This window comes from Ambystoma mexicanum, chromosome 12 (assembly GCF_040938575.1).
Source record: "Ambystoma mexicanum isolate Mex_15411 chromosome 12, UKY_AmexF1_1, whole genome shotgun sequence".
Taxonomy (NCBI): Eukaryota; Metazoa; Chordata; class Amphibia; order Caudata; family Ambystomatidae; genus Ambystoma; species Ambystoma mexicanum.
Genome location: NC_090936.1, coordinates 524116405 through 524131096, shown reverse-complemented (window position 1 = coordinate 524131096; position 14692 = coordinate 524116405). Strand labels below are relative to the sequence as shown.

The 14692-nt window shown below is 48.7% G+C and overlaps 1 protein-coding gene across 1 annotated transcript in view; it reads right to left on the bottom strand.

Annotated features, from left to right (window-relative positions):
* PATL1 (PAT1 homolog 1, processing body mRNA decay factor) overlaps positions 1–14692 on the bottom strand; it is a 706345-nt gene that overhangs the window by 470754 nt on the left and 220899 nt on the right. Inside the window, exon 8 of the mRNA XM_069628825.1 lies at positions 7106–7323. Coding sequence (XP_069484926.1) covers positions 7106–7323 — 218 coding nt within the window. The remainder of the gene's footprint in view (positions 1–7105; positions 7324–14692) is intronic.

Genomic DNA, 14692 nt, shown 5'->3' with positions numbered 1-14692 from the left:
GTACGTCTGCCAGACGATTGAGGGCATGTGACAACAGGAACCTGTTGTGTTTGAGAGCCCACTTCCAAATGTTCTGAGACAGTTTGGACAGCCCTGGAGAGTGAGTGCCCCCCTGTTTGTTTAGATAATTCATGGCCATGGTGCTGTCTGTGAGGATCAGGACTGTGTTCCCTTGCAGTTGTTTCTGAATGGCTTTTAGTTCTTTGAAAACAGCCAGCAGTTCCAACAGATTTATGTGGTTGGATGCTATGGCTGATGACCAAACTCTGTGCGCGGTTTGTTGAAGCTGGTGAGCTCCCCACCCTGTGAGAGATGAGTCTGTAGTGAGAGTGGCCTCCACTGCGGGGGTGGTGAAGGAGTTTCCCTTCAAGAGGTTCTCTTTCGGCCACCACCGCAGAGAGAGAACGAGGGCTGGCGAGACAACCACTAGATCGTCCCAATGTCCACTGGCCTGACACCACTGGCTGTTGAGGAACCAAATAAATGCATGACGCCATCATTCCTAACAGTCGCATAGCCTTGCGTACCATCACCTCTCGACTGGCTACATAGTGAGGGATTTGAAACATGTTTTGGACCCTCTCGTTGGAGGGGAAGACAAGGCCGTCCCTTGTTCGAATTAGAGCCCCTAGGAACTGCTTGACTTGACTGGGGTCCAAGCTGGATTTCTTTTCGTTGATGGAGAATCCCACGCTGAATAAAAGGTCTATTGTCCTTCGAGTATTTGACAGGCATGTCTCACAAGAGTCCCCTGCTATGAGCCAGCCATCGAGGTAAGGATAAACCGGGATGGATAGCCTGCGCAGGTGTGCTGCTGCCACTGCCAGTACCTTTGTAAATACCCTTGGTGCTGAGGCTAGGCCGAAAGGTAGTACTTTGAACTGATAGTGCTTGTCTTGTATCATGAATCTGAGGTATTTTCTGTGCACTGGCAACATTGAAATATGAAAGGATGCATCTTTCATGTCCAATGTTGCCATGTAATCATGTAATCCCCCCTGTGTGAGCAGGGGTGGGGGGGGGTGACCTCCTGCAGGGTGACCACACGAAACCTTTGAAGTTTCACAAATTTGTTCGCTGGGCGCATATCTAGTACAGGGCGCATGGTGAGATCCTTTTTGGGTACAAGGAAGTACACTCTATAAATACCCTTGTTTACCTGTAAAAGAGGTAAGACTTCTATGGCGCCCTTTTCCTGCAGGGTCTCGACTTCTTGTGGCAGGATGCGCAGATGTTGTGGCATCAGGCGTCTTGAACGTGGAGGTCTGAACTGGGGAGACCGACAGAATTCTATACAGTACCTGTGGGCGACGGTCTTGAGTACCCCCTGGTCTGTAGTTATCCCCTCCCATGCTTGAAGAAATGATGTTAGCCGGCCCCCGACCGGGAAGGCATGGAAGGGGACCTGGATCTGTAGGTCATTTTTGGCCTGAGGCCGGGGAGCCTCAAGGGGTAGAATTATGGCCCCTTCCTTTTCTACGTCGTTGAACTCTTGGGGGATATGGTGTGGTGTAGCTACTGGTTCCTTGGGGGGGAGAAGACCAATTATTTCCCAAGCCGTATCGGTTCTGAGGGAATCAGTGGCCACGAAAGGAACATCTCGATCCACTCCCCCTCCTTGGGGAAGGCCACTGGGGATCTGATCCAGGATCTTGAGGGTGTCATGCCCTTTCTTAGCAGTTTCGATTGCTTGGTCTACTGCCTTTCCAAATAGATTAGTCTCCTCCACCGGCTTATTTATTAGTGAAGCTTGAGTTTCTAGTTTGAAACCAGAGTTCCGTAACCATTCGTTTCCTTTCAGGAGGGTACCTTTAGCCAAGGACCTGCCAGCCGTCTCTGCCGCATCCAAATTATTTTTTTTAAATAGTATGATTAACATGTCTGCCTTCTGCTACTGTGGAGAGCAGGCGAGTCCGCAGCAGTTCTGGGACTTCTTGAAGGCCCTCTTGTAGCAAGGCCCATTGTGCGTCGGCATAACTAGCTAACAAAGTCGTGCTCTGTGCGATGTCAGGGGAAAAAGCTGCGGCAGCCGTGACCCTTTTCCCCAGAGTGTAAAGCCTCTTGCACTCCTTGTCCAGGGGTACCTCCCCAGTTGATAGGGGAACCCCCGCTCTCTACCTGGTTGTAGTTACCACCAGTGAGTCTGGGGTAGCATGGCCCCTGATGTAAAGGGGATCAGAGGTTGAAGGTCGAAACTATTTTTCTACTCTAGGATGTACTGCTCTAGTTAGGGCAGGTGTCAATAACGAAGGGGCCAACCACTTTTTGATCGAGTTTAGCAGAGGAATAGCTTGGCTGGCCGATGGTTTCTCTTTTAAGATGTCCTCGATAAAAATCAGCCTATGGTACAGCTTCCTGGGTAGCAATCTGGAAATGTTCCGCTGCTTTCCTTAATATGGCATGTACGCCATTTGGTCGTCAACCGCGGAGGCCTGTCGAGTGGGTGTGGTCGGGGGAGGGGCAGGGGGGGGGGGTGGGTAGTCCATGCACAAGGCATCATGTTCCGGTGTTGGATTAGGTGATTGCCAAGGCTGAGGATCACCCAGGTCAGGGTCTTCCCCCAACCCTATGTGAGGTTGATATGACCATCCTCAGAGTCAGCAAAGGGATCTTCATCCTGATTGTATTGGTCCACAGGAACCTCATCTTCAGTGAGGTCATAAGTACATATTTCTTCTTCTTCTTCTTCTTCCCGAGAAGGATCAAAGATTTTTTTAATTTTAGCCACATGGGGAAAGGAACTCTCTTCCCAAGGCATTTTGGGCGTGGACTTCTCCGAGAGTTGAACAAACCTCTCTAACCTATCCATACATCCCTCAAATTTCTCCCTGGTCCAAATAGATGCACCAGAGGAGTCTAGGGGTGGAAAAGGATCTTGTAATGGATCCTCCATCCCAAAATGTTTGAGATTTCTCCTTCAACGTCGAAGAAATCCCTCCAGTGCCTTCTGAAAAGCCCTTTCGGGGGTCCGACGGTTGATGCAAGTCTTTTTGTCTGGACGAGCTACGCATAAGGCGACCAGTATGCTGGGTGGAAAAAAACTATCTGAGGGACCTCGGCACGTGAGGGATTTTGGGTACACTACACGTTACATAGGGATAGTGTTGCGGGCATGCCCATGTCGACGTCTCCTTTCAATTCTCGAAAGACAAGATGCAATACTCTGCGGTTACCACTGGATGTCGGACTATATGCACACCATGTGAATCTAAGCAGATCCAATCATCAGAAATGCTTTTATGGTACGTAATGCATGTCATCACAATCACACTTTTAATAATGGCACCCATTACTTACTGGATGTCGGACCATATACATAGCATGTGATTCTAAGCATATTAACATCAGAAATGTTGTGCCTTCTGTTGTCTCTGCCTCTTTATCTTCGCAAAAATATATATATATTTTTTAGATGCACAAGCTGGGACCCCTGCTAACGTAACCCCAACCCAAGCAGGCCTGGCCACCATATCAGGCAAGGCGATGCCAAACCAGTAATGAGAAATAGGTGCAGTGCATACTTAGATCTAAGTCCTGTTGATTCATATCAAATTGATTCGGCCCGGCCATCTAATAACCTGGTATAAGCACGTGACCAAAGTAGAGAGCTGTTATGTCTTCTCTCCCATCCCCTACGCCATGAGTGCCTCCAGAACATTTGTGGCAACTGAAATCCCAACAGCAAGAACACAATGCCTTATGCACTTATTGTTGTGCACCACAAGGGGAAGATTTCAAAGGACAAGAGCTACCTTGAGATGGATGTCTAAAAAACGTTTTCATATTAAGATAACTATATAAAGACTCAAAAGGAGAAACAAGGGTAGTGACAAAATTAATTGACATGCCCCAAAAGGGGACCAGTAGAAATAGGAGGAGAACCAGGATGCTGGCAGAGACCACACATACTGGTGTATCGACAAGGAGAAACAGTTGATGGGTGGAAAGAAGGAGTGGTGGGGAGCAAGGCACATGTGCTCCTGACAGTTCCAGTTCGAATAGTACAAGAGGAAAACGACAAATGCCTGAAACACTAGGATGCGTGTGCGAAGTTGCTAACATAGCTGGAGAACGAGGCTGGGCCAATGCCCATAATACCAATCAAAGGAGCAGCATTAATGTTTCAGAATGAGGGTCCACTAAAAGGTTGGAGAATACAAGGAATGCAAGCAGACTGTGAAAGTTCCAGACATGAAGGTGAAACTGCCACCTAATTAGGGGGTTGCGGACTGGTGCATCTGAACACACCAGCACTGGTAGTACCCCAGAAGGATATCGAAGTGTATGGAATGGCCAAGATGGACTTGGGCAAGAGAGAGAAAAGATCTGTAGAGCAGACACGAGTGAAGAGGGGAAACATCAAAAATGGAGGAGGCCCTGTATGCAATACCACTAGAGCATAGCTGTTTAGCAGAACAGAAATATTCTTTGCATCCATTATTTCAGCAGTAGAGGCTAGCACAAACGCAAAATGGCTCCAAATTACAAGGTAAGAGCTGATGCAGACAATACATTTGACTGACAAAGGGTTCAACGCAAAGTAGAGCCCTGAGCAGTGAGGTTACGTGCGTTACAGAATAGATATGTGCTCGATCTATTAACAGCCATCGAAGGAGGAGTTTGCACCACACTCATTGAGGTGGTTACCAGATTATCAGAGATGCATACCAAAATGGAGGCATAGACTAATGCTGCAGGAAAAATGAAGGTTGGCTATCATATCTTCTCATGGGTACCAACATGGATGGCCGACGGACTGAAGGTGTTAACACAAAAGGTCAATAATATTAACACTACTGCTGCTGCCATCAGAATATGCATCACACAATGCCGGAAGAGAACTGAAAAAAGTATAGGGATGAAAGTGCTAGTATATTTAGAAGCAGCCTATGAAAAATAAAAGCTTGAGATACACTGACTGCCCAGATAACAGATTGTCCTCTGTTTCTGGCTTGAGTATTGTTCCAGTATCGCTACGACACCAAAACCTATTGGGGAAAATGAGTTTGGTGCAACCCTGGAGGAGACTGCAGTTATGTGACATGCAGTTTGGATGATTATGTGAGATTCCATGGACACCTTGGTGGAGTGACAAAGATCAAAAGCTGAAGGTGAGTAAGGCTGGTGGTGTGGTCGACAAGTTGACCAGAGGGGGGATTGAAGAAAGGGTCCCTGGAATGGCCCTTATGATGCTCTTATGCGACCGTTAACTCGCAGGATGAAGAATGAAAGGTGTAACTCGCTGTTTGGCCAATGACAGACTGCACCAATGAGATATGACGAGAGATATTCTCTCAGCTATTCAAACCATATCCTGTTGATGGTTTCGAGGAGACAGAGGTCTCATCAATGGATCAGGTTGATTGACAATAATGCAGATATTGATGACATCACGACACAGCCGAGTTAGCGAGGAAGTGAATATGCATCCATGCATGAAGCCACACTGACATGCACTAGCTTTATTACTTGTAGATATTAAAAACTTGCTTATAACTCCTGTAGGTAGAGGATGAATACATTAAAATAATGCTAAGTTTTTCTCTCTCTTTTTTTCTTTCCTTCTTTCTTTCTCTTTCTCCAAAGCAAAAACACATGTTGCAGAATATACGAGGACCAAGCTTGCCTCTGCTTTATTGCAACTAAGTACAATAAGCCATGAACACACAGAGAACCTATAGAGTGACTGAATTGAATCAGGTAGGAAAAGCCAGGCCTCAAGTACATGGAAGGGGAGGGATGATCCATGCAGCACGAAGTGCATAGCTGGTGTTCCCAGCCTAGGACAAGGGCGGGTGGAACATTTCTAGTTATCGAGGCAGCAAGTCACCTGCAAGAATTCAGAATATAATCCTCATAATTGCAGACAAAGGGCTTCGTTTTGTGGTCCAATCATACGTGACCCAGCAGGACGGAACAATGGCCATTTACTCATGGTGGGAAGAGAAGCTGTTTCCCAGTGAGACAAAGAGGAATGATACAAGTGTGGCCCATCAAAACTGCAATCTGCAGGCACTCTCCCATGCTAGATGATCAGACATTAGCAACAATAGGGAACACACAGCCCTCCATGTCCCTTCCCATCACCTTGAAAAGGTACACCGAGCTCTGTGACCAGAACGGGTTCCCGGACTGGGAGGACCCGCCCTAGCCAATCCAGAAGCTCCATTTGTGAGGTGGTGTAAAATGTTGCATGGGCCAATGGTCTTACTGCAACCATACAACAGTGTAGTTTGACACAGTTAGGGGAAGTCTCAGGTGGAGCCACCTGATATCAGAAGCCAGTAGAATCATTTACCTATATAGTTCCTATATGTACTTAGTCTAAGCTGACCAACAAGAACCCCTAGTAGGTTTTTGGCGTGGACATGATTGTGACGTCAACCGTGAATAAAAACGTGTGACACAGGTTCAGGGGCTGAGATTGCTGGACCTTTGTTTACCTGCATGATTACTGTCTGTATTGTATAATAAAGTAGAGTATACTTTGCCCCATGGCTGAGTCTTCAGTTTTTGCATTGGGAGCCTTTGATGGGCTTGATATTCTCTGCTAACGTGGGACATTGTTATTGCGAATCCCCAATTCCTCTGGTACACTGCCCATTTAGTGACGTATACAGAAGACACTACCTTAAAAATTAAAATGTTACCTACCTGTAAAACACTGCACTGTCTTGCTAATATATTGTTTGGACTATCCCTTATTGTGGGTTGTACGTTACACTATCTTTCTACCACATTGCTCCTGCAAAAACCCTAACAATGGACCCCTTCCATCACACACTTAGCAGATGCAGGCTGTTCACCCACTAGAACTCCAAATAGTTATGGTCTTCCCCAACCAGTGAAGTCCAACAACTAACTGTGCAAAGTTACTTGCACAGGAGTCCGTGTACTTTGAGAGCGATACGCCCTTTCAGTGGCTACATCACAGAGTCCAATCTCTGATGAAAGTTTGGATTATGACTCAACAGGGTAAAAGGTTAGTAAGCCATACAGGAAAATGCAAGCAATTCAAGGCGTTGTGCCAGAGGTACAGAATAAAAATTTTGTACTTGCAATGAGAAAACACAACATGGCAGAATAAAAGGTCTTTAAGAGATACCTCAAGTTCTGTAGGTGAGATGCAGTAGGAACCAGAGGTGAAGGTGGAGGAGGGGCTCCGAAGAATGCTCGAAATCCAGGGGCTGGTGCCATCATCTGCCCAACTCTGGTCTGCAGTATCTTGGGATTCACAGAGGTGAGGGGGGTACCTATCAGCCCAGAGACACGGGCAAACTGACTAGGAGACATTCGCCCTGCTGCAGCAACGGCCGCCTGTTGCTGGAGGAAGAAAAAGGAAAAATTGCTCACTTGCTTAATAAAAGGTCAGAGAGGAAAGGAGAAAGATTAGAAGAGGTGTCCGTTGGAGAGATTAAAGGGAAGTGAATGCGGCAGAGAAGAATATAAACCTAACAATGAGAGAAAATGTAAGAAGAAAGAAGAAGAAGTTACTTACCAACTGGCAAAATTCTTTCGACTGGATGTTCTTCCAGCGTATTCCACATCTTTGACATGTAATGTCTACAGCTGTGTACTTCGGAAACTTTTTCGGCATAGGGTGTCCTGTGCCATTGGCGTTGGGTTGATGTCCCTCGAAGGCCTCCGTTGAGACTTGACCGGATGCTATAAAAAGGACGCACGGCGCCCGCAGCCTCAGTTTAAGTTTTTTCCCTCAAGACGTGTGGCAACAGTCTCATGCCTGCTTGACTGCACATAGCCTTGTGGAAACGTAAGCTGCAATCGCATAGGAAATTCTCCAGAGGGGCAGGCTGGGAGGGCGATGTGGAATACGTTGGAGGAACATCCAGTCGAAAGAAATTTACCAGTTGGTAAGTAACTTGTTCTTCGAATGGATTGTGTCCTCCAACGTATTCCACATCTTTGACAGACTCCCAAAGCAGTACCAGAAAATGGAGGAGGGAAAAGAATTTAGAGTACCCAATCAGATTGCAGAATAAAGAACCGCCTTTCCAAAGGCCATATATCCTGACCATGGATTGTATCCAGGGAGTAATGTTTAACAAAGGTGTGGATTGAAGCCCATGTGGCTGCATCACAAATATTCCTAATAGGAACCCCCATGAGAATTTTCAAAACCAAATTCAAATCCCAAACCAGCACCTGGAAAGGGGACTGCGGGAATACATTAGTCAGTCCTTTAAGAAACTGAGAAATCAAAGGAATCTTAAAGTAAGAACATTCTTCAGACGAGTGCTTAAAGATAGACAGCGCCACCAGGGAACCCTTAATGGTACCAACTTGAAGACCTCTGTGGGTCAAAGAAAGTAAGAAAGCCAAAACCATAGGAATGGAGCACTGAAAAGGATCAACATTATGACCGCTGCACCAGTCGCAAAACCTACGCCAACGGTACAGGGATTTTGTTGCAGGCAGCCTGGCCGAAAGCAACACCTCCATCACGGCATCCGGGAGGTCCCCATCCTTATACCTGATCCATTCAGATACCAAGCGTGAAGGTTAAGAGTCCTGACTTCTGGATGGAGAACCTTGGCACCCCCCCACCCGCTTTGCACACGAGAGCAGATCCTCTTGGTAGGGAAGACGGCGTTGAGGGCAGATGTACATTTCTAGAAGGTCCCGGTACCAAGCTCTCCTGGTCCAATCCGTAGCAATGAGGATCATGTGGGAACCGAACCTCCGCAACCCTTGAGGAATGATGGGGACTGAAAGAAACGCGTACAGCTGTGGGAATGACCAATCCACCACAAACGCGTGCCCGAAGGCTCCTCTCGGAGGAAATTCCCTTGAGCAGAATCTCTTGCACTTCCGGTTGACACTGGTGGCGAAGAGATCCACTTGCAGGGTTCCACAAAGGGCGAAGATCTCCTGAAGGACTTCCTGAGCCAACTCCCACTCATCGTGCTCTGCCTGCTCACAGCGTCCGCCGCCGCATTTTCATCTCCGGCCAGGTGAACTGACGAGATCGAAACTCCCTGCAGGAAGGCCCAGAACCAGAGCTGCATTGCCTCTCTGTACAACGGGAGTGCTCCTACCCCCCCTTTTTTGTTGAGGTAATGCATGGCTACTGTGTTGTCCGTCATGATCAGGACACTCTTCCCCTGTACAAAAGGCAGAAAAGCCTGCAGGGCTAGCCTGATGGCCCTCAGCTCTAACAGATTGATGTGGAGTTTGGACTCTGATGGAGACCAACGACCAATCGTTGGCATGAGCACCCCCATCCTGTGAGGAAAGAATCCGTCACTACGGTCACCTCCGGCCATGGTTGCCAAAACACTCCCTCCCCCCCCCCCCCCCCTCATCAGGTTCCCTTCATAGGCCTACCACAGAAGATCCTGGGAGATCTAGAGTGGAATCTGAATGGGATCTGACATCTTGCCCGAGAACTGTGACCACTACATCTTGAGAACCCATTGCAGGGATCTCATCCACAGCCTGGTCTCTGGCACTAGAAAAATGCAGGATGCCATGAGGCCGAGCAACCTTAAGAATTCGAAAGCCGGGAGACTCTGGGCATGTTGAAACTTGTCCATCATCTGCACAATGTGATGAGCCTTCACCTCAATCCTGAAGTTGAAGGGCCTGGAGGACCTGAGAAAGAGTAACCATCTTGAACTTGTCCTTCACGAGAAGTTTGTTCAACCAACGCAAGTCCATGATGGGTCTCAATCCCCCGTCTTTATTCGGAATCAAAGAATAAGGGGAATACCAACCCTTGTTCCTCTCCGGCTACAGGCACCAGTTCTATAGCGCCTTTCTCCAGCAGGGTTAGGATTTCCTGGGCAAGGAGCGGATCCGGAAGCTTCAAATAGGAGTTTCCCCGGTGGATTGTCGGGAGGCCGCTGAAGGAAGGGAAGGCAGTAGCCGTGGGCTATGGTCTCCAGAACCCACACATCTGAAGTAATGGCCCGCCATTCTTTGAGATGCTGACACAGTCTGCCCCCAACCGGCGAACCATGGGCCATGGACTGTTTGCCTTCAGGCACTGCCGCAGCCGCTTCCAAAGAGGCAGCTGCCTGAGCCACTTTGGCATCACGATTTCCCCGACCACCATGGGTACTTTTTCACTGGCGCCTTTGACTGGCAGCTCCTCTCGTTCTACCAAAGGAGAAGTACTAACGAAAAGAACCTCCCCTCCATTGCGGCCCCCTAGGACAAAAAGGCGGAGGTTGACACACAGCTGCACTTAAAGATTTAGCTGTAGCTTTCAAGGTCTGCAACCTCTCAAGACTCTCGTCAGCCTTGCTGCCAAACAAATGTGCGCCATCAAAGATCATGTTCAGAAGACTGGCCTGCACATCCGGAGCAAAACCCGACTTCCGCAACCACGCATATCTGCATATAACGGTGCTCGCAGCCGTGGATCGACTAACATGGTCGGCCGTATCCAAACCCGACTGAAGGGATTCTCACATGGCATCCTTGCCGTCTTGCATGAGAGCAAGGAACCCATCCCTTTCTTCCCCCTCAGGAATATGCTCAGCCGCTAAAGAAACAGTTCCACAGAGTGTGTGAGAACCCGATTTCAATGCCATGTTCCCAACAGAAAATACCTTCCGAGCCCAACCGTCAAAGTGCTTGTCGTCCCAATCCAGAGGGAAAATAGAGTACGCTGCCTGCCTTGAGGTGGCCGTAGTCACCTGAACCACCAAACTCTCGGGAGTGGGGTGAGTAGATAAATAACTGGGGTGGCTAGCGGGAGGGCAGTACTTTTTAGTCAAGATTTATTAACAGCCGGAAGAGATTCCGGGGACTGCCAAGCAGCTGCCACCCTTTTCTGTAAGGTGAGATGAAATGGTATCACCGGGTCAGAGTACGGACCTTGATCTCAGATGTCCGTGAGACCATCCTGTACAAAGTTTTCAGGAAGACTGGACCAGCCCAGATACTCCGAGACCCTAGCCATGAGCCTCCTGTATGACGACTCACCATGAACTCCAGGCTCAGGCCCACCAAATTCCACTTCCGGAGAATTGTCCAACCCACTGATCATGGAGGGTTTGCCTCAACTCCTCCAATTGACTGTCACCAGACAAAACTGGAGCCACATCAAAATCACCAGGGTCCTCAAAGTCAGACCTTTCTTTCTTCCTCTTCATAAATGTCATCCAGAGGGAGCTGAAACCCTGGCCTGGGGACAGAAGAGGGCCTGGAGTACAATACTGGCCTCACAGATTTCCCAGTAGCCTTCCTTGAAGGATCCACGAGATCCGGGTACTCCAAAGGCAAATTGTGGGCAAAAACATCCAAAGACGTCAAGACCGGCGAAGGCTTTGACGTCGAGAGCATCGACAACTGCAGCGTCGTGAGCGCCGAAGGCTTTGGCGTCGACACTGATGTCGATGGCACAGTGGGCTGATAAGATGGTATCGAGCCCTTAGTAGGTTGCTGCGGTCTCGCTGGGTTCGAGGACCGAGAAGCAGGTCTCTTGCGACCTTCCGAAACCTTGTCCGAACAGGACCTCGAAGGTGCCCTGTGCGAGTTGCGCTGCAGACCCGAGCCCGAAGGCATGCGAGCAGCGGCATGAGACCGTTCCTTGCCGGCTTCGTGAGAAAGCACGATCGGAACCTTGCCCTGCGATTGAAATATTGCCAACATCTGCTCCTTAAAAGCAGCCCACTCCTTCGTCGGGCATGCCACTTTCCACTTTCCTCGAGGCACCATCCTCCGAAGAGGACGGTGTCATGATGCCTACCCCCGGAGCATCAAGCCAGGCCCAGCACCCCCGGAAGCAGGCATCATGCCCTCGGGTAAAAGCCCAGCGGCCCCTTATAGGGACTCTTTGGACTCAGTCCTGGCGCCTTTGACGCCAGGCTCATGTTGGACATCAGTCCTGGCGCCATAGGCGGCAGGCTCATAAAAGGGAGGTGTTTTGTGCACTTACCTGATGCAGACCATGCTGCACGCTTCAGGCCTCCCTGAGACCTGAAAGGGACTATTTTTTCATAGGGACAATTTTTTCACTCGGGCGTGGCCAGGGAAGGATACATACCTAGTTGGGGAAGGATACATACCTGGGACTTCTTTGGAGGCTATTTAAGCCACGATCAGACAGCAGCTCATGCTTCGCGTTGTTCTGCTTCCTGCAGCTTAACGCTCACCGTGTCTGCTCCTGCTCCTGGACTACAGCCATGCCCGTCTTGAACCTGGAAGACCTGCAAGGAAGGAAGAGAAGAGAAAGGTGAAAACCAAGGATTATTTCAAGGTTCTTACCAGCATCCGGAATCTTCTCGCCAGCATCCCTGAAGGAAGACTTCAATTTAAAAGCATTGCGTTGCTCGCTGCAACGCCAGGCTTCACTCACCTGTCCTCGAGACATCTCCCGGCTCCATCGCGGCTGTCAGCATCGGACGCCACATCTCTGCACCTAGGGGAGAGAGGAAGAAAGAAAAGGTGAGCAGAAGGACACACAGAAGGAAAGCCTGATTAACAGCCATAATACTTACCGGCTTTTCTTCCACATTTCGGGTCGGCGCCGCCCCGTTGGCAGGTACCGTACCCCTTCCCCTATGGGGAAAGGACTAGAGACATTTCAGAGGAATGATAAGGACATCTAGAGGGATCATCGCCCTCATTCCTACTCACCTCGGCAGGTTAACCCCTCGACGCATCGCCTTCATTCTGCACCTGAAATAAAGGACAGATCACAGGTGAGAAAGACAGCATAAAGGGGGCCTCACTTGAACTTTGAACTTTCATACTTACGGCGCATCGCTCAGGAAAGTCAAGTGGATTTTGCCAGCGCCATTCTGAAAACCAGTGAAGTAACTGGACGAACGCGCGCCCCTGCACCAGAAGCAGGATGGAGAGTTCAACCTTCCAAACCATAAGAAGGATATTCCTACGGGCCAAGGAAGCACGATTTGGAGGTCCTGTCCAATCGGTGTTCCGAGTCCTGCGCATCACGCTAGAAGAGGCCGCAGTAATCCAGACTAGATCAGCGCCCCCGTGGGAACCAGGTGGGCGTTACAGACGGGGAAGGCGACCGGTGACAGCGCTTCCTAGAGTGCCGGGACGAGAAAGTCGAATGGCGGGAACCACTCCGGGACCGAGAACCCCAGGCCTCCATCTGACGCCGAGAGTCGCCCCTTGAGTCGTCAGTGGACACCCCTTTGGACTTGGATTGTCGGGACGGGGCTTAGAACCCTAGCTACCTGGAGCTTCCGCTCCCACAAGGCCTTGGCAGTCAACGACTGGCATTTCGAACAGTAGTCGATGCCGTGCGACTCGCCCAAGCACCACAAACAAATGCGATGCGGGTCGGTGATCGACAGTTTCGACGTGCAGTCCCAGCAGGTCTTGAAGCCAGACCGCGGATTTGGAGGAGTTGAAGAAAAAGACATCTCAACACGAAGCAACATGTTCGCGGAAAAAAACGGAACTGAGGCTGCAGGCGCCGTGCGTCCTATTCATAACATCCAGTGACGTCGGCCTCAACTGAGGCATTCAGGGGATATCAACCCGACGCCATCGACGCAGGACGCTCTCTGCCGAAAAAGTTTCCAAAGTACATAGCTGCGGACATTACATGTCAAAGATGTGGAATACATTCGAGGACACAATGCATTCGAAATGCAGTACAGAAGGACAGAAAACAGGGATAGGGTTCATCTTAATCAGAACAAGGAAGCCAATCATTCATCCAATATGCTCTTATTTTAAACCCCCTCGTCTACCCATAGAGTTGGAGAGGGGTGTGCGCACACAAAGAAAATTAGAAATGGGAGAGGGGCAGGAGGGCTTTGGTATGTTATATGCTATCTTCCAGAGATAAAATCAGTGTCATCTTGGTGCTAGAAAGTGTAATACTGTTAAGATTAGCAAAGTCAGTGCACAAAAAGGAAATATTTCAGTAATTTCCTGAACTTCAAATAGTCCAGTGTAGAGCACAAAGTGAGAGGACGAGTTCCAACCTTGGGAGCCAAAAAGGAAAAAGCTTAGCCTTCCAATCTAAAATGCTTAGATCTCAACACAGGCTTTCTCTGCTCCTATGTTTGAGATGTAATGAAGTGCGAGCAGTTTGTTGATCTGTAGAGGTATGGTTGTGTTTAGTTCAGAGTTTGAGAGGTGTATGGAGAGGGGTGAAATTATTAAGTAGGGGTTAGTTAGTGGTGTCACTGTCTAGATGTGACATAGGCAAACCTTCACAATTATATCTCCAAGTGGTACAAGGTTAATATTCACAGTGCCATCTAGATGGGGTGCAAGGTTGATCTCCACCATTTTATCTAGATGTGATGCCAAGCTAATCTCCATAATTCTATCTTGAAGCGGCGCATGCTAATCTTCACATCTAGAAGTGAGGAATGCTAATCTTCACCATTCTATTTAGTCGTTAAGTAAACATAATCTTCACAATGCTATCTAGATATGGCGCATGCTAATCTTCACAATGCTATCTTGATGTGACCCAAGCCTAATCTTCACATTTCTTTCTAGTTGGTGCGTGTGCTAATTTCCACAATTCTATCTAGATGTGACAGAGGGCTATTCTTCACCATTCTATCTAAATGAGACGCACAGATAATCTTCACAATTCGATCTAGGTGTGCAGCAAGGCTAATCTTCACAATTCTATCTAGAAGGCTACCTGCAGAATATGGCTGAGTAACCCTGTTAGGGAGGATTTTCAGTGTCTGTGCTAATTCCCTTTAACCCGAGAGACCCCTAG